The sequence below is a fragment of the Engystomops pustulosus genome, chromosome 2, assembly GCF_040894005.1.
Source record: "Engystomops pustulosus chromosome 2, aEngPut4.maternal, whole genome shotgun sequence".
Taxonomy (NCBI): domain Eukaryota; kingdom Metazoa; phylum Chordata; class Amphibia; order Anura; family Leptodactylidae; genus Engystomops; species Engystomops pustulosus.
The window spans coordinates 56,131,159-56,149,223 of record NC_092412.1 but is presented as its reverse complement, the minus strand read 5'-3'; the positions used below and the strand labels follow the sequence as shown (position 1 = coordinate 56,149,223).

General features: G+C 43.1%; 1 protein-coding gene across 8 annotated transcripts in view; it reads right to left on the bottom strand.

Moving 5' to 3' along the window:
* The window catches only part of PDE1B (phosphodiesterase 1B), a 254,028-nt gene that overhangs the window by 28,832 nt on the left and 207,131 nt on the right, over positions 1-18,065 (bottom strand). For all 8 annotated transcript variants that reach the window (XR_011853070.1, XM_072134695.1, XM_072134693.1 and 5 more), the window contains 4 exons: positions 16,690-16,872; positions 15,440-15,506; positions 8,577-8,693; positions 6,486-6,626 (listed from right to left, as the gene is read on the bottom strand). Coding sequence is in view for 7 of the 8 variants with exons in the window: in XM_072134695.1 (XP_071990796.1) it covers positions 6,486-6,626; positions 8,577-8,693; positions 15,440-15,506; positions 16,690-16,872 (508 nt within the window). In the remaining variant the exon portion in view is untranslated. The remainder of the gene's footprint in view (positions 1-6,485; positions 6,627-8,576; positions 8,694-15,439; positions 15,507-16,689; positions 16,873-18,065) is intronic.

The following is an 18,065-nucleotide window of genomic DNA, read 5'->3' as shown; positions in this document are numbered from 1 at the left end:
CTCTCATATAGTGGTGTCCTGTCCTCCATCCCTCTCATATAGTGACCTCCTGCCCTCCTTCCCTCTCATATAGTGGTGTCCTGTCCTCCATCCCTCTCATATAGTGACCTCCTGCGCTCCTTCCCTCTCATATAGTGGTGTCCTGTCCTCCATCCTTCTTATATAGTGGTGTCATGTCCTCCATCCCTCTCATATAGTGGTGTCCTGTCCTCCATCCCTCTCATATAGTGGTGTCCTGTCCTCCATCCCTCTCATATAGTGGCGTCCTGTCCTCCTTCCCTCTCATATAGTGGTGTCCTGTCCTCCATCCTTCTTATATAGTGGTGTCTTGTCCTCCATCCCTCTCATATAGTGGCCCCCTGTCCTCCATCTCCCTCATATAGTGGTGTCCTGTCCTCCATCCCCCTCATATAGTGGTGTCCTGTCCTCCATCCCTCTCATATAGTGGTGTCCTGTCCTCCTTCCCTCTCATATAGTGGTGTCCTGTCCTCCATCCCTCTCATATAGTGACCTCCTGTCCTCCTTCCCTCTCATATAGTGGTGTCCTGTCCTCCATCCCTCTCATATAGTGGTGTCCTGTCCTCCATCCCTCTCATATAGTGGTGTCCTGTCCTCCTTCCCTCTCATATAGTGGTGTCCTGTCCTCCATCCCTCTCATATAGTGACCTCCTGCCATCCTTCCCTCTTATATAGTGGTGTCCTGTCCTCCATCCCCCTCATATAGTGACCTCCTGTCCTCCTTCCCTCTCATATAGTGGTGTCCTGTCCTCCATCCCTCTCATATAGTGGTGTCCTGTCCTCCATCCCTCTCATATAGTGGTGTCCTGTCCTCCATCCCTCTCATATAGTGGCCTCCTGTCCTCCATCCCTCTCATATAGTGGTGTCCTGTCCTCCATCCCCCTCATATAGTGGTGTCCTGTCCTCCATCCCTCTCATATAGTGACCTCCTGTCCTCCTTCCCTCTCATATAGTGGTGTGCTGTCCTCCATTCCTCTCATATAGTGACCTCCTGCCCTCCTTCCCTCTTATATAGTGGTCCCCTGTCCTCCATCCCTCTCATATAGTGGTGTCCTGTCCTCCATCCCTCTCATATAGTGGTGTCCTGTCCTCCATCCCCCTCATATAGTGACCTCCTGTCCTCCATCCCTCTCATATAGTTGTGTCCTGTCCTCCATCCCTCTTATATAGTGGTGTCCTGTCCTCCATCCTCCTCATATAGTGGTGTCCTGTCCTCCATCCCCCTCATATAGTGGTGTCCTGTCCTCCATCCCTCTCATATAGTGGTGTCCTGTCCTCCATCCCTCTCATATAGTGGTGTCCTGTCCTCCATCCCTCTCATATAGTGGTGTCCTGTCCTCCATCCCTCTCATATAGTGGTGTCCTGTCCTCCATCCCTCTCATTTAGTGGTGTCCTGTCCTCCATCCCTCTCATATAGTGGTGTCCTGTCCTCCATCCCTCTCATATAGTGGTGTCCTGTCCTCCATCCCTCTCATATAGTGGTGTCCTGTCCTCCATCCCTCTCATATAGTGGTGTCCTGTCCTCCATCCCTCTCATATAGTGGTGTCCTGTCCTCCATCCCTCTCATTTAGTGGTGTCCTGTCCTCCATCCCTCTCATATAGTGGTGTCCTGTCCTCCATCCCTCTCATATAGTGGTGTCCTGTCCTCCATCCCTCTCATATAGTGGTGTCCTGTCCTCCATCCCTCTCATATAGTGGTGTCCTGTCCTCCATCCTTCTTATATAGTGGTGTCCTGTCCTCCATCCCTCTTATATAGTGGTGTCCGGTCCTCCATCCCTCTCATATAGTGACCTCCTGTCCTCCATCCCTCTTATATAGTGGTGTCCTGTCCTCCATCCCTCTAATATAGTGGTGTCCTGTCCTCCATCCCTCTCATATAGTGGTGTCCTGTCCTCCATCCCTCTCATATAGTGGTGTCCTGTCCTCCATCCCTCTCATATAGTGGTGTCCTGTCCTCCATCCCTCTCATATAGTGGTGTCCTGTCCTCCATCCCTCTCATATAGTGGTGTCCTGTCCTCCATCCCCCTCATATAGTGGTGTCCTGTCCTCCATCCCTCTCATATAGTGGTGTCCTGTCCTCCATCCCTCTCATATAGTGGCGTCCTGTCCTCCATCCCTCTCATATAGTGGTGTCCTGTCCTCCATCCCTCTTATATAGTGGTGTCCTGTCCTCCATCCCTCTCATATAGTGGTGTCCTGTCCTCCATCCCTCTCATATAGTGGTGTCCTGTCCTCCATCCCTCTCATATAGTGGTGTCCTGTCCTCCATCCCTCTCATATAGTGGTGTCCTGTCCTCCATCCCTCTCATATAGTGGCGTCCTGTCCTCCATCCCTCTCATATAGTGGTGTCCTGTCCTCCATCCCTCTCATATAGTGGTGTCCTGTCCTCCATCCCCCTCATATAGTGACCTACTGTCCTCCTTCCCTCTTATATAGTGGTGTCCTGTCCTCCATCCCCCTCATATAGTGGTGTCCTGTCCTCCTTCCCTCTCATATAGTGGTGTCCTGTCCTCCATCCCTCTCATATAGTGACCTCCTGCCCTCCTTCCCTCTCATATAGTGGTGTCCTGTCCTCCATCCCTCTCATATAGTGACCTCCTGCCCTCCTTCCCTCTCATATAGTGGTGTCCTGTCCTCCATCCTTCTTATATAGTGGTGTCATGTCCTCCATCCCTCTCATATAGTGGTGTCCTGTCCTCCATCCCTCTCATATAGTGGTGTCCTGTCCTCCATCCCTCTCATATAGTGGCGTCCTGTCCTCCTTCCCTCTCATATAGTGGTGTCCTGTCCTCCATCCTTCTTATATAGTGGTGTCTTGTCCTCCATCCCTCTCATATAGTGGCCCCCTGTCCTCCATCCCCCTCATATAGTGGTGTCCTGTCCTCCATCCCCCTCATATAGTGGTGTCCTGTCCTCCATCCCTCTCATATAATGGTGTCCTGTCCTCCTTCCCTCTCATATAGTGGTGTCCTGTCCTCCATCCCTCTCATATAGTGACCTCCTGCCATCCTTCCCTCTTATATAGTGGTGTCCTGTCCTCCATCCCCCTCATATAGTGACCTCCTGTCCTCCTTCCCTCTCATATAGTGGTGTCCTGTCCTCCATCCCTCTCATATAGTGGTGTCCTGTCCTCCATCCCTCTCATATAGTGGTGTCCTGTCCTCCATCCCTCTCATATAGTGGCCTCCTGTCCTCCATCCCTCTCATATAGTGGTGTCCTGTCCTCCATCCCCCTCATATAGTGGTGTCCTGTCCTCCATCCCTCTCATATAGTGACCTCCTGTCCTCCTTCCCTCTCATATAGTGGTGTCCTGTCCTCCATCCCTCTCATATAGTGACCTCCTGCCCTCCTTCCCTCTTATATAGTGGTCCCCTGTCCTCCATCCCTCTCATATAGTGGTGTCCTGTCCTCCATCCCTCTCATATAGTGGTGTCTTGTCCTCCATCTCTCTCATATAGTGGTGTCCTGTCCTCCATCCCTCTCATATAGTGGTGTCCTGTCCTCCATCCCTCTCATATAGTGGTGTCCTGTCCTCCATCCCTCTCATTTAGTGGTGTCCTGTCCTCCATCCCTCTCATATAGTGGTGTCCTGTCCTCCATCCCTCTCATATAGTGGTGTCCTGTCCTCCATCCCTCTCATATAGTGGTGTCCTGTCCTCCATCCTTCTTATATAGTGGTGTCCTGTCCTCCATCCCTCTTATATAGTGGTGTCCTGTCCTCCATCCCTCTCATATAGTGGCCTCCTGTCCTCCATCCCTCTCATATAATGGTGTCCTGTCCTCCATCCCTCTCATATAGTGGCCTCCTGTCCTCCATCCCTCTCATATAGTAGTGTCCTGTCCTCCATCCCTCTTATATAGTGGTGTCCTGTCCTCCATCCCTCTCATATAGTGGTGTCCTGTCCTCCATCCCCCTCATATAGTGGTGTCCTGTCCTCCATCCCTCTCATATAGTGGTGTCCTGTCCTCCATCCCTCTCATATAGTGGTGTCCTGTCCTCCATCCTTCTTATATAGTGGTGTCCTGTCCTCCATCCCTCTCATATAGTGGCCTCCTGCCCTCCATCCCTCTCATATAGTGGTGTCCTGTCCTCCATCCCTCTTTTATAGTGGTGTCCTGTCCTCCATCCCTCTCATATAGTGACCTCCTGTCCTCCATCCCTCTCATATAGTGGTGTCCTGTCCTCCATCCCTCTCATATAGTGGTGTCCTGTCCTCCATCCTTCTTATATAGTGGTGTCCTGTCCTCCATCCCTCTTATATATTGCCCCCCTGCCCTCCTTCCCTCTCATATAGTGACCTCCTGTCCTCCATCCCTCTCATATAGTGGTGTCCTGTCCTCCATCCCTCTCATATAGTGGTGTCCTGTCCTCCATCCTTCTTATATAGTGGTGTCCTGTCCTCCATCCCTCTTATATATTGCCCCCCTGCCCTCCTTCCCTCTCATATAGTGACTTCCCACAGTCTACCTCCACACAGCGCCCACGAACTTGGTCTGTCCTGTCAAATACGGGACAGTTGGGAGTCGTGCTAATATGATAACAATGCTGCCTACTAATAGGACAGTATGGACAATCTACTCCTCTTCACATGCTCTATAATATGCTACCTACTGATAGGGGACTACAGTATATACAATCTGCTCAGCTCCACCTGCTCTATAACATGTTGCCTCCAGATAGGACACCATGTACAATCTGCTGTTCACTGTCAATTTATTTCTGGAGTAAAACTAACCCCTTGTGTAGTGACCACTGTCATTCCATTACAGATTTGTCATGGGCTTATTTTAAAATAAAGTAGGTCTGTGAACTGAAGGAAATATGTTTTACAAGACACATTTGTTGGCCCTTTAATAATGTATGGCTACACAGAGCTCCATTTATAACAGTAAATGAGGGTACACAGCTGCTGGCACGGCACAAATTAAACTATTTTTTATTCTGCCACTAATTAAGTAATAAAACAGACTCGCATTTTCCATCTGATGTAATTTCATGATCACTTAAAGGAAGTTAAAGCCTCTTAAATCTGCTACGGAAAATGAGTATTCGCTGGTGATGATGTGTTCTGTTTATTACGTCGCAGCATTGTGCCTGATGGTTATGACCTTGATAATAGAGGTGAGGGGGAGAAAGTTGCAGATTTTCCTCTTCACTATACAGAAAGCAAATATAGGCGGACACTAATCTTATGTTTCACATATACTGTTTCCTCTTGGCACTGTGGAGCCCCTGACCTAGAATCACCTGCATATGTGAAGATATACGGGGAGATTTATTATACATATCAGATATATGCCTGCACCCCTGCCACGGCGTATGATATTGGTCACTCGCAAGACACTTAGGTCTCTTGATGCATCTGGTGGGCGGCACGGCCGGCACACAAAACTATGTAAGGTCGTCAGCCCCCTCCACCGGACGTTCCCCGCTACTCCTCCTCCACAACTACATGGCATGGATGTCGCATATTCACAATTTTAATTGCAAATTCTTGCACTGCTCAAAAATTTCCACTGCTTCTATGCCAGAGAACTGGCGTGAAAGCAATGATGAGTCTCCCCCAAAGAACTCAATAAGAAACAATGGGGATATCCCACAAATACAACTTATTCACTATTCACAGGCTAAATGTTGGGTTGTAGACTGGTCACTGGAGCTTTGCTAATCACAAGAACATGGATGGAGTTTATCTCATTAATTATAAATAGAGTTTGAGACACTTTTCTGTTTGTCTGGAAGGGATGTGGCTCAGTCGGCCTTAAGATAACTAAATTCTGGAGCCAACTAAAAGATAACATAAACCATAGGCACCTAGAACACATGAGATAGATGTAAGATGAACATATGTGCAGCTGAGAGCCATGATTGTCTCAGCGAGTAATACAGAAAGATTAGCTATTGCTTATATCTACCGCAATCTGCCATCTAAAGAGAATCATGAGGCCTCATACACATTAGATCTTGAACCAACCACCTAAAATCAGCCAGTTTGGAAAATTTTGTGTATCTTCTTATATTTATTATTCATATAACGCTATTGAGCCTAAAGGGTTCTAGGGGTGTTACCAGAGCCCCTCCGTGATGCAGATTCATTCATAATAAACTTGGTGCATTTCTTTTATTTGTCTAGTCTAAGTTTGTTGTCCAGAACTATGCTGCCTTTACGTTCACTTCATGATTAAAGTCTACATGTTTTTTTGGCAGTAATGTCTCCCGTTGCAGCTACAAGGACCAGCTTATACAGAGGAAATGAGAAGATTTTGTGTTAATAAGAAAAAAAAACAATTTGAAGAGTATTCTCCATATTTTTACATAATTGTGTGACGTGTCATTCTGTACTAGTGAGCAATATTCCTGTAGATTTATATCTCATTGAGGTTCTGATACTTGGAGATCCATTACCTGAAAAACCAAGGAAACCAAGAAATGCATATTGCACATGTAGTGACCACTTACCACCATGCCTGTTCGTAACAGAAAACAATGGACCGTCTGTGTGACATCGGCTGCATGGATCTGGTTGTGATAAGGATTCTTGTATTTCCCATAGCCACTTTCCAAGGCGTCCAGAAAACTCATAAGAAACGCAACAGGAATCTGTGTGAACAGAGAACATGTAAACATGTAAGTGGTGCCCCTCTGCTTCCGACGGAAATGTACGATATTCATAGTTTATGTGCAAATCAGGCAAGAATAGGTAATAGAAAAATTACACATAAACAATCTCAACATATTCTTCGGGGGACACTTATGTATTTCTACGCCAGATACAAGCCCGGCATTAGGGGGGTTGCAAACTGGGCCCCCTGAAAGAGGACAATCTCTTCTTTTAATGTTTCTAAAATTGTGTTTCTAGGCATCAGGAAACCGGAGATATTCACATTTAAATAGAAAATTTCGGGTGCGATTTTTATATATAAAAATCACTCTTGATGACAATTTAACAGTTAATGGGGCACATTTACTTACCTGTCCCGTTGACGCCGCCGATCTGGAATGTTCGACGATTCACTAAAATAGTGCGTCCAATTTCCAGCATGTGTCGCTTCCCCGCCGAAGTCTGCCGGAGTTCACCATCATCTTCCCGATGCATGTGAGTGCTGACACAATTTGATATTTAAATTCTGCGGTTTGTCCGAATCAGTCAGGTTTTCCAGCGGTCAAGCCCCCCGATTTGTGTCGCAAGAAAGCCGGCGCCGATGCGCCACAATCCGATTGTGTGCGCCAAAAACCCAGCGCAATTCAGCGCAAAAATGGAAAAATTCAGGAAACCTGACGGAAATGCATCCGACCGACCCTTAGTAAATATGCCTCAATATCTCCAGAAACATAGAAACACAAAATTTAAATTCATATTAAAGAGGAGACTCTTCTCTTCTATAGATAAAAATAAATGAGATTCTTGGTGTCACAGAGCCAGAGATTTAACCCTCTGAAGTGTCCCCCCCTCCAGATTCTTAGCCGGCAGCTACAGGGAGAATTTGTACCATAGGCCACACAGGAGCTGCTGCACCTCACAGATAATGGAAATATTCACTTTATATTTTACTCAATTTTAATAAGGGATAATATCAACTAATGCACAAGTTTTTATCCCTCTCCTATCCAGAACTATCTAAGAACACATGTTATGACATTCTCACTGTTATTGTGCAGATAATACAATGGCGCACATCTAAAAGTGACTTTTATTATCTCATTATCTATGGATATACAGTTATTTATTTGGGTTGCCATTATGTAAAGGAGCATACAATGATAGATCTGTGTGATGTGCAGTACAATTTTCTGCTGTAATTTCGGTTTTATTTGTAAATGTCAAAATTGTAAAAATTGCTCGGGCCAATAACACGACAAAATTTCTAGAAATGTCTGGCAGTGAAATGGTTAATACCCCTTGGTTGATTGCTTGGGTGAAGATGCTTATCATCTATCTCCTGTCTAAATATCTATCATCTATCTGTCTAGTTATCAATCTCCTATAATCTGTCTACATCCTATCTACCGTATATATCTATCTAACCATTATCTATCTATCTTATCTCCTATCTATTATATATCCATCTATCAATCAATCAATCAATCTTCTATTTCTCTTCTTCTGTATTTATCTCTCATATCTATCCATCTTATATTGTCTATCTACTGTATACATAATCTACTTTATATTTCTGCATCTAGAAATCTGTATCATCTTTCATATTTATAAGTGGTGACTTGCTGCATGCGATGGCATGATGGCTCACGGTGCTACCATTATATACAAATTACATAGCAGATTTACATCTAAAATTACATATTTTAATATTACCATCACACCTCTCCATGTGTTCTGGTATTGCAGATTTGTTTCATTGCACAGAGCAAAGGTGCAGCAGGACAGGTGGAGAGATGCGGCAAAAGGTTTTGGAAAAATATTTTTTATATATTTACATATATCCTGGAAAACCATCAAATAGTAAAAGATGTTTGATGCAGAAGAAAAAAATGCAAAGTCACAAAAACACTTCCAGTCATGAAAATAGCTGAAAGTACAAATTATTTTACCTTAAAACGACTGTTCAGGTTGTGTCTGGTCAGAAGTTCAAAGACAATCGTCTTCAAAGCGTGATCTTCACTCACTCTGTTCAATACAAACACATCAAAGTCCCAGAGATCCAAATGCTATAAAAAGGGAATAAAACAGGAAATAAGCAACCAACAACACAACATCTATATTACATTTTTTTGCTGCTGGATCAGTTTCTGCCGAGATAACTGGTGACTTCCATTCTAGGAAGCATGGTGGTGTACCAGCCTACAGTGATGTCCTATATACACTACTACATATGGCAGATCGGCGAAACCATTAGGGTTTAGGTATATCAAAGGTCACATTGTGAATGGGGTGTCAATACACATGGATGACCCATGCTTAAAGGAGTTTTCCACAAAGTGGAAGAGTTTTTTGTGACTCCATTGAATGTCCAGTTTGGTGCAGGGCCAAAGCCGGAAGTACCAACGTGATGCAGAAACCTATAGAAGGTGCGGGATAAGCATGTTTTTTTTTCTCACCCCACTCCTGGTCTCATTAATATGTAGAAAACCCCATCTGATTAACTTCTTTAGTGCTGTGTGAGATCCAGTCCCTGCAGCACAACAGAAGTGAGAATTGGCAACACATGTCCAACTGCATGATCATAAGAGATTTCACAGATTTTCCTGATCACTGGTGGTTCCAGCGGTCATATTCCTAATAATAATACAGCATGATACACCAGAGACACTTACTCATAGTTTCCAGGCACTGTGACTGTGGTGATCTTCTTATATTTGTTTACCACGGCCTCCAACTTTCTCAAATCAACTTTAAAAAATATGCCAATGAACCAGAAGGGCTCTGGGGCATCACCAGAACCCCTCTATACTGTAGCTTCACTGGGTTACATTTTGCAGGACCATGTCTCCCCCCTCCCATTCCAACTGTGTGAAATTACAGCAAACAGAGGGAGTGGGGAAGTTCTGAGGGAGCAGAAGGGGGAGGATGAGACAGTTAGGAGAACGTTATGTGTTCAAATGTTGGAAACACTTGTGTGAAGAAAAAAGGGGAGGGGGACGACTTGGAAGAATAAAAAAGTTTTGAGTGTGCGAAAATATAACTTTTATTAAATCTCTAAAATCTTGAATGTATTTTCACATTTATCAATGAAACTAGTATGGCATTATTTGTATTGCCACACTTTATCTTGGCCACATTAGTTGTATGGTAGCAACTTATGGAAGAGGATGAGACAGTGTAACAATGTGTGAAGCTACAGCTTTGTTATTGCCCTTCAGGATCATAAGCATCATTTTTAAAGTTGATTTTAGAAGGAAGGAGACCATGGATAACAAACATAAGAATATTACAACAGTGACGGAGCCTGGATCTATGACTAAATGTTCCCGGTTTATCATGCTTGATTTTGATGGAAGATTTCCTTCAAAGAGGACCTGTCACCTGGGAAAAAAACCCCTGGCTCTATGCGATGCAGCTCTGTGCTGACAGCGGCCGTAGAGGGGCTTATTCACAGCGCCGGCCAAACATTCAACCAGCGCTGTGAATAAGCCCCTCTGCGGCCGCTGTCAGCACAGCGCTGCATCCCATAGAGCCGGCAGTGATTGCACAATACATGCACTGCTGCCGGCGAGTCTTACAGGCCCCTGACTGACAGGGGCGTGGAGGGGGTGTGTCGGCCGGCCCCCTCATAAATACAGCCGACTGTTAGGAGACTTGTACAATGATCTAACCTCTTATTTGATAAGAGGTCGGATCGTTTTAAACTAAGTATGAAAACACCAATTTTAATAAAAATTCGATAAATATAAAGGGGCTGGGGACAGGATGAGGGGGAACTAATTTGTTGGAGGTGTTTTTCCCGGGTGACAGGTCCTCTTTAAGTATTATAGTTTACCTATTTACATTTCACTACATAAAGGCCCACATTTATTACAGTGTTTGCGCCAGTTTTCTGTCAGACTTTGCACTGAAAAGAATGTGCAAGCTGCTTGCACATGTATTTATGAAGTGTCTGTGCTAGTTTCGTGCACTGTGTCCACAAAATTCTGCCACTAGAGGGGCGTTCCCGTACGCCACACTTATGAATATGGTGCACACTTCCCGAGCAGTGCAGGGGGCGCCATATTTATGAAGTCCGTGCACCAGTATTCAGTCATCTGTCGCACTCTGCACATTAGTGAGGCACAAATCTGGGCCATAATGTTGAACAATTTTCCACCTGCTTTTTATAACTTATACTACTACTAATAGTGATGATATTTATCACCCACATATTTAGCTGCACGTTACAGGCTTTGTATGATGTTTTATTCCTGACTCAGTCATAACACTGAATTCCTCATTCTGCTTTTCCTAGAGAGAAGTGCATTGTGGGAGCTGCGATGAAAGCTACTGTACCTATTTGGGGCTAAGCTGTTAGGTCACATGAATGTCTGTGGAGAGGAGATAAACCTCATACAGACTGGAAGAAGGAATCAGCTTCAGAAGTTACTTTGCTTTAAGATATAACATCCATTTTTTCTGGTAATAAGGACCATTCAAGTCTCCTGTCTGTTCTAGAAAATGCATATCCTATTAGGTTTATTTCTTAGAAGACCTTATCACTGTTATTACTGGAAATCTAAAAATCCAATAATAATTGGATTTTAATATTTTAACATCCCCCATCAGATTGTGTAGTGGCTAACCCTATTGAATGTAGTACAGTGTTAATGTTCATTTGTCACTTTAGTTATAGGATTTCGGGAGAAATAGCACAACACACAGTTTTTAGAAAAAAATGCCCCACAATTCATGGGGAAAAGCAGTAGTTAAAGTGTTAAAGTAGTACAGATCCCAGGCCTGTCCAGGCAAAGGAAACCACACAAATAGCTCCTGTAGTAAAGTAAGATGCAATGGGGAACATTTACTTACCCGGTCCAGTCTTGATCCAGCGGCGCGTTCTCTGACGCTGATTCGGGTCTGCCGCGATTCACTAAGGTCCGTGCGTCCGATATCCAGAAGGTGCCGCTGGAGTTCACCTTCTTCGTCCCGACACAAATTCTTTTTTAAATTCCACGTTTTTTCCAAATCTGTCGGGTTATCCATGCACCCCCCATTTCTGTCGCGTGAAAGCTTGCGTCGATGCGCCAAAATCCTAGGGCAATTCGGCGCAAATCGGAAATCGCCGGGAAACCTGATGCAAGTGCGCGATTCGGACCCTTAGTAAATGAGTCCCATTGAGCTGTCTTTCCGCCAAACTTTTCTTGTCATGAATTTATGTATCATCATTTCCAAATTGCAGCCTATTTCTATGTCACATGCACAAGCACTCTGCTCCTTCTTGTCTTTTATCTAGTGACACCGCTAGTCATGGGGGAGAAAAGACTGTGCAGTGAGTGAGTGTTACACACTGAAGTGCATGGCTAAGGGAGACAGCAGAATTGTGCTGTATCAGACAGAGCTGTCTGCTGTGAGACAGGAGGGGGTGTGACTGAGGAGAATATAGCATATAGCTGTCTGCTGTAAGATGGGCAGGGCTGAGGAAGGGGGTGTGACCGAGGAGGGATATGGCAAGATTGTGCTGTATCAGACTGAGCTGTGTGCTGTGAGACAGGAGGGGGCGTGACTGAGGAGAATATAGCAAGATTGTGCTGTATCAGACTGAGCTGTCTGCTGTGAGATACAGTGGCATAACTACCATGGTAGCAGATGTAACAGCTGCTTCAATGTGTGTATAAGTGTTTAATGTGTATGTAGGAATGTATATGTGTGTGTAATGAGTGTATGATATGTATATATGAGTATATAATGTGTATAAATCAGTGTATGTTGTTTATATATGAGTGTATAATGTGTGTGTATAAATGTATAATGTGTATGAGAATATAATTTGTGTAATGAGTGCATAATGTATATATGAGTGTATAATGTGTATAATGTATGTGTATAAGTGTATTATATATGTGTATCAGTGTAAAATGTGTGTAATGAGTGTATAATGTGTATGTATGAGTGTGTAATAAGTGTATGATGTGTGTATTATATATATATGAGGTTATATGTATATATGAGTATACTATGTGTATAATGTGTATAATTTATGTGTATAAGTGTATAATATGCGTGTATCAGTGTAAAATCTGTGTAATGAGTGTATATATACTATCTGAGTATATATGTGTATATATGAATTTATAAGTTGTGGGTATTATGTATTATATGAGTGTATAATGGAACCCGCAGCAGCTACCATTAACCTGATAACTGAAATCCCGCTGATAGGTTCCCTTAAAGGTTATGCAGCACCATATTACGTTTAGGGATTTAGAAGACTAGCAACTCAATTTATATCCTTTTAATAAATTTAGGTACCATGACTTATATAATGTTTACAGGGAAGGGGGACCCATTCAGAAGTCTGCTATGGGGCCCTGCCTAGTTACGCCTCTGGTGAGATAGGAGGGGTGTGGCTGAGCTACTGGACTTGCTAAACTTGTAGCTTTACTATTGTAGATGTCTGCTTCAGGGGTCTTCTGTATTATACTTCTACTCTGGGGGTCTCTACTATTATATGTCTGCTCTGGGGGTCTCCAGTATTACATGACTGCTCTGAGGGTCTCTACTATTATATGTCTGCTCTGAAGGTCCCCACTATTATATATGTCCGCTCTGGGGATCTCCAGTATTATAGTTTGCCTTGTGGGTCTCCAGTATTGTTGTCTGCTCTGGAGATCTTCAGTAAGTCTGCTCCAGGTGTCCAGACTATAATAGGTATATTCTGGAGGTCTCCAGTATTGTAAATTTTATGGTGTTCCACTGTTCTAAATTTAATCTGGGTGTCTCCACTATTATACATCTGCTCTGGGGGTCTCCATTGTTATAGGTCTACTCTGGGGGTCTCCACTACTATGTTTGCTCGGTCTGAAGTATAATAGGTCTGCTCTGGGTGTCTCCTGTATTCTGGGTCTGGTTACTAGTGCGGCCCCTTAAAGTTGAGCGGCATGACAATGCGTCCCTTGGACCGATAAAGGTTTTTTCCATCTTCCATATGCTACCATATCCTCGTAAAACACTGGAGAAAATTAGGGGTTTGCCAATGAAAGAAAGTTCTCAAATTTGAATGCCCTAGTAAAATTTACACAATAAAGATCATTTTGACCCCTTAATTTGCAATTTTACTCAGTTTTATTGCTGTTTTAGCTCCTATAACTCAGTGATGGTCAGTGTAACATTCGAGAGTGTGGGCAGGGACTCTCTAAGCACACTCTTTATGTTTCCTCTCTGTTATGAGCTGCTATGAGCTGATAATATGCTTAGATTATTAGGGTACAGATTTTTCTACACTTTGATTTAGGTGAGCTGATAATGTGCTTAGATTATCAGGGTACAGGTTTATCTACACTTTCATTTAGGTTCTGAACATTCTACTAGTATCTGACACAGAAAAAGAGAGATCAGAAAGAGTCATGAGATGGATACAGGACACAATAACACACTGAGCTCTGCTGTCTCATCTTATCAGTACAATACAGTCAGCCCTGCTATGTCACCTGCTCCCGCAGATCCAGAAGTTATCTTGTTTGTAGAGCAGTTGCCCCACGCTAGTAGAAACATGGCTGAACCAGGGAGTGCCTGTGTGTAGTGATGTCTGCCTTCTAACCCTCTCCCTTCTCCTGCAATGCTAGAAGGAATTGTCTGACCATAGTCACAAGATTTACAGTCGGATCTAGTGACAACCAAAATTGAATACACCAGGACTGATAGAGACAGCTTGGAATTATATCTGTGAAATGCTGTATTTTTGTTAATAACAGTGAATTAGAAAATGTGTTATTTTGTTATCCTGAGTATATTTAAGAATTGTGTTTTTGTGGGAACACCCCTTTAACTAATTTCTTTAATACAATGGGGCACATTCACTGACACAATAATTGAAAGGAAACCATTGCTCTGTCATCTCCACACATTAAGAGTCCCTTTAAAATCTAGTCCAAAATACGTAAATCAAAACATTTGTTAATTTTTTTTAATATAAAATTTCATTCAGAGATAAACTAAGAGCACCCGGGACAGATATTCATGGGAAACTGTAGAACTTGCAATATATTAAATAATATCATTGGAGTCGGAGATCATCCTGCAGATCATTATACATTCTCCACGCTGCGGTATGTTCTGAATGGGGTGCGCACAGAGGCTACTGGGGTTTCCTGAAGGGTTTTATGACTGTGTCTTCCGTGCACTGGCATTATTGTTGCTGATGTATGTAATTGCTTCCTTTTGGCATTTTAGTTTCCATTAAAAAGATTACATCAGTCATTTACTGTGGAGTTCCTTAATGTAGTCTTAAAATATAGAATTCCCATGTAGGGCTCTCTGCACTCCTGAAGTGCAATTGAAATAGTTTATTAGAAGATAGAAGACTTTTACTGTAGGGATGGTAATTTTTTTTTCAGTCACTGCATAGATTTTTAGTTATTTGCTTCTACTTCAAGCTTTTATGAAGGTCAGGGGTGTAACTACAGGGGTAGTAGCCATGGTAGTCACTATAGGGCCCAAAATTTGAGGGGGCCCTGGAATTTGGGAATGGGGTGTGTATACACTGTATGTATGTGTGTGTATATTCTGTATGTCTCTAAATGCTATTGTATGTATGTGTGTATATACAGTATTATGTATATATATATATATATATATAATTGTATAAATGTTTGTCACTCCCATGTGTGAGTATACAATATGTATATATTTTTAAGGGGGAAGCCTCTCCTAGTTATTCCCCTGATGAAGGTGCTCAGGGATGAGTATCCCTGCTTTAAAGTGACCTCATACTTGGGCCCAGGTTACCTTGTTCTTTACTGTCTATAACTTCCTGCATTATGTACTTTACCTTTAAGCTGTTCACGACAGCTGCAGAGTAATTTGGCCCGACGGCTGTATATGTTCTTCGAAACATTCTAGACAAAGGCAAAAATTTAACTTGTAAATATGTGATAAAGGGTGGGTGCAAAAAGACAGACAATTGAATAGCGACAATTGTATTCTTCATATACAGCTAAACATTACAGCACTTTTACGTAAAACTGCAGGGTGTCTCCACAATAAATTAACAATTTTACATCCGTAATAAAGACATACCTGGTGACTGTTGAAGACCACTGGATTTTTTGTTGTTGTTAAAATTTAACTTTTCTTTACACTTTTGACTTCTTTAAGTTATTTGTGAATATAGATAACTAGCATATAATATAATATATGCTGGTCCTAAGTCTATGTTCCCATCTCGGTCTTAGATTTTGCTGTCAGCTTCAAGATGTCCAAGACCTCAGTGATAAAGTTGCGGCCTTTAGATAAAGTCTATAGACCACAACTCTCATTCATCACAAATGAGATCTATAACATCATTAGAATATACACTTGGAACAGAAGCCACATGGTAGATGTGAACACAGCCTAAACTATTTGATATCTGGAAAAAAAAATTTTAATTGTTAAACAGTATTTAAAGTTGTGCTATAAGTAAGTAGGGCCAGTCTTTCATATGAAGGACTCAATGCTGGAGCGAAAATGTATTGTATGGCCCCTTGCCCTGGAAAAGCTGATTGCCAGTGGTTATCGATCCAACTGAATTCAAATTAAAGGGAATCTGTATGAGATATTATATGAGACATTATATTACTGATGTGCGTTTTCTCATCTCATCTTTTAACTAATAAAATGCTACTAGTCCATCTTCCTGTCCATACTGTTCCCTCTGTGGCCATCTCTTGAGTGCATTAGGTTCAATTATTATTCCCCGCATCTAGGCCCTGTCTTTTGTGTTCTCCTTTTCGATCTGTCCTTCCAGCTCTATTATTTGTGCTTTATTTTGCCCATTTTAGGCATTATTCTACCCATCACTGTGCTCCATCAGTGTCAGGGAGAATGGAGAATAACTAGTCAAGAAGTAAAGACCGGCTCCATGGATATAATTTACATTGAAGCTGCTGGGACCCAGAAGAGGCAGCTCATGAAACCCCTAACGCTTCTGAGTCCAGTCTTACCCTCAGCATCTCCTCAAGATAAATCCATTCAACTGTGAGGTGACCTAGATGAGAGTTACTGTGTATGAATATTTTTTGCCAAGTTTTAAGAAGATACCTTTCTACGAAAATCCCTGCTTGTACAGCATGTACAATGCTACGAAATCTGGGCTTTTCCTCAGACCGTCGGCCAGTTGATCTTGTCTGCTGTGTGAATGTAGAAGCCAACCAGTCTCTGACTTCAGAGGGAACACAATCCGAGCGGATTTCCTGGAGCTCATCTTCGGTATCTAGAATTTGCCTGTAACCAAGGAAAAAGTTAATTCAGGGGGATACAACAAAAATATATCATATCTAAACTTAACGGACTGCTTAAACTACGCCTCCAAATAAGCAAACATTGTATCAACCTATTTGTAAGCATCAAAAATAGGGAATGGAGCAGCACTGTAGTATCAGGAGTTAATACGCACAATGTAGGGTGCCAGCCTCAACAAACCAAACTCACAGGTAAATCAAATGAATCCAAAAGCAAAAAAGGCAGCACTCCTGGAAATGTTGTTTATTCACCCAAAGTGCTAGATAGGGGATACTTTTCCAGCCTTGGTCTTCTCCTTAAGTTCTACAGCCTGGTCAAATATATGTATTGGGCTGCAGACACCGGGGAAGAAATCATAACTAACGATATAGTGGATGACTGATCTACAAATCTCATCCATGTGCTTTGTCTAAGACCCACAGTGCACTGCAAATGTCAAAATCTCCAAGCAGAAAGTAAATAGATTTCTTCAGAATTTCTCTATGTATCTCCATCCTTAGGGTGAAAAGTCCAGTTTAGTGCATGATCGATCCAACATAATGCCCCAGATCTATTATTCTGGCTGCACTAGTAACTGAAGACTGTGCACCAGTATTCAATAATTTGGCGCACCCTACACCAGTTTTCTGATGGAGTTTGTCTCACTTTTCATAAATCTGGGCCATTGTGCACACAATTTTAACATATTGACTTTGATTTATTAACATTTATATTGTAAACCTATTTATCCAAGCTCTGAGACAGAAAACGTAGTTGATGGGCACGTGTCGACTGTCAGATCTAGACCACTGGTGACTGACATCTGAAGTAAAGTGACTTAGAGCTATTTATCGGAGACACTGGGGCACATTTACTTACCCGGCCCATTCGCGATCCAGCGGCGCGTTCTCTGCACAGGATTCGGGTCCGGCTGGGATTTAAGATGGTAGTTCCTCCGCCGTCCACCAGGTGGCGCTGCAGCGCCGAAAATAATCTTAACGCCCCGGAATGCACCATCCCATAGAAGGTGAAGGTGAGCGCTCCCCAAGCGACACATTTTCGGCATTTAAATGCGGCGGTTTTTCCGAATACGTCGGGTTTTCGTTCGGCCACGCCCCCCCGATTTCTGTCGCGCGCATGCCGGCCCCGATGCGCCACAATCCGATCGCGTGCGCCAAAAACCTGGGGCAATTCAT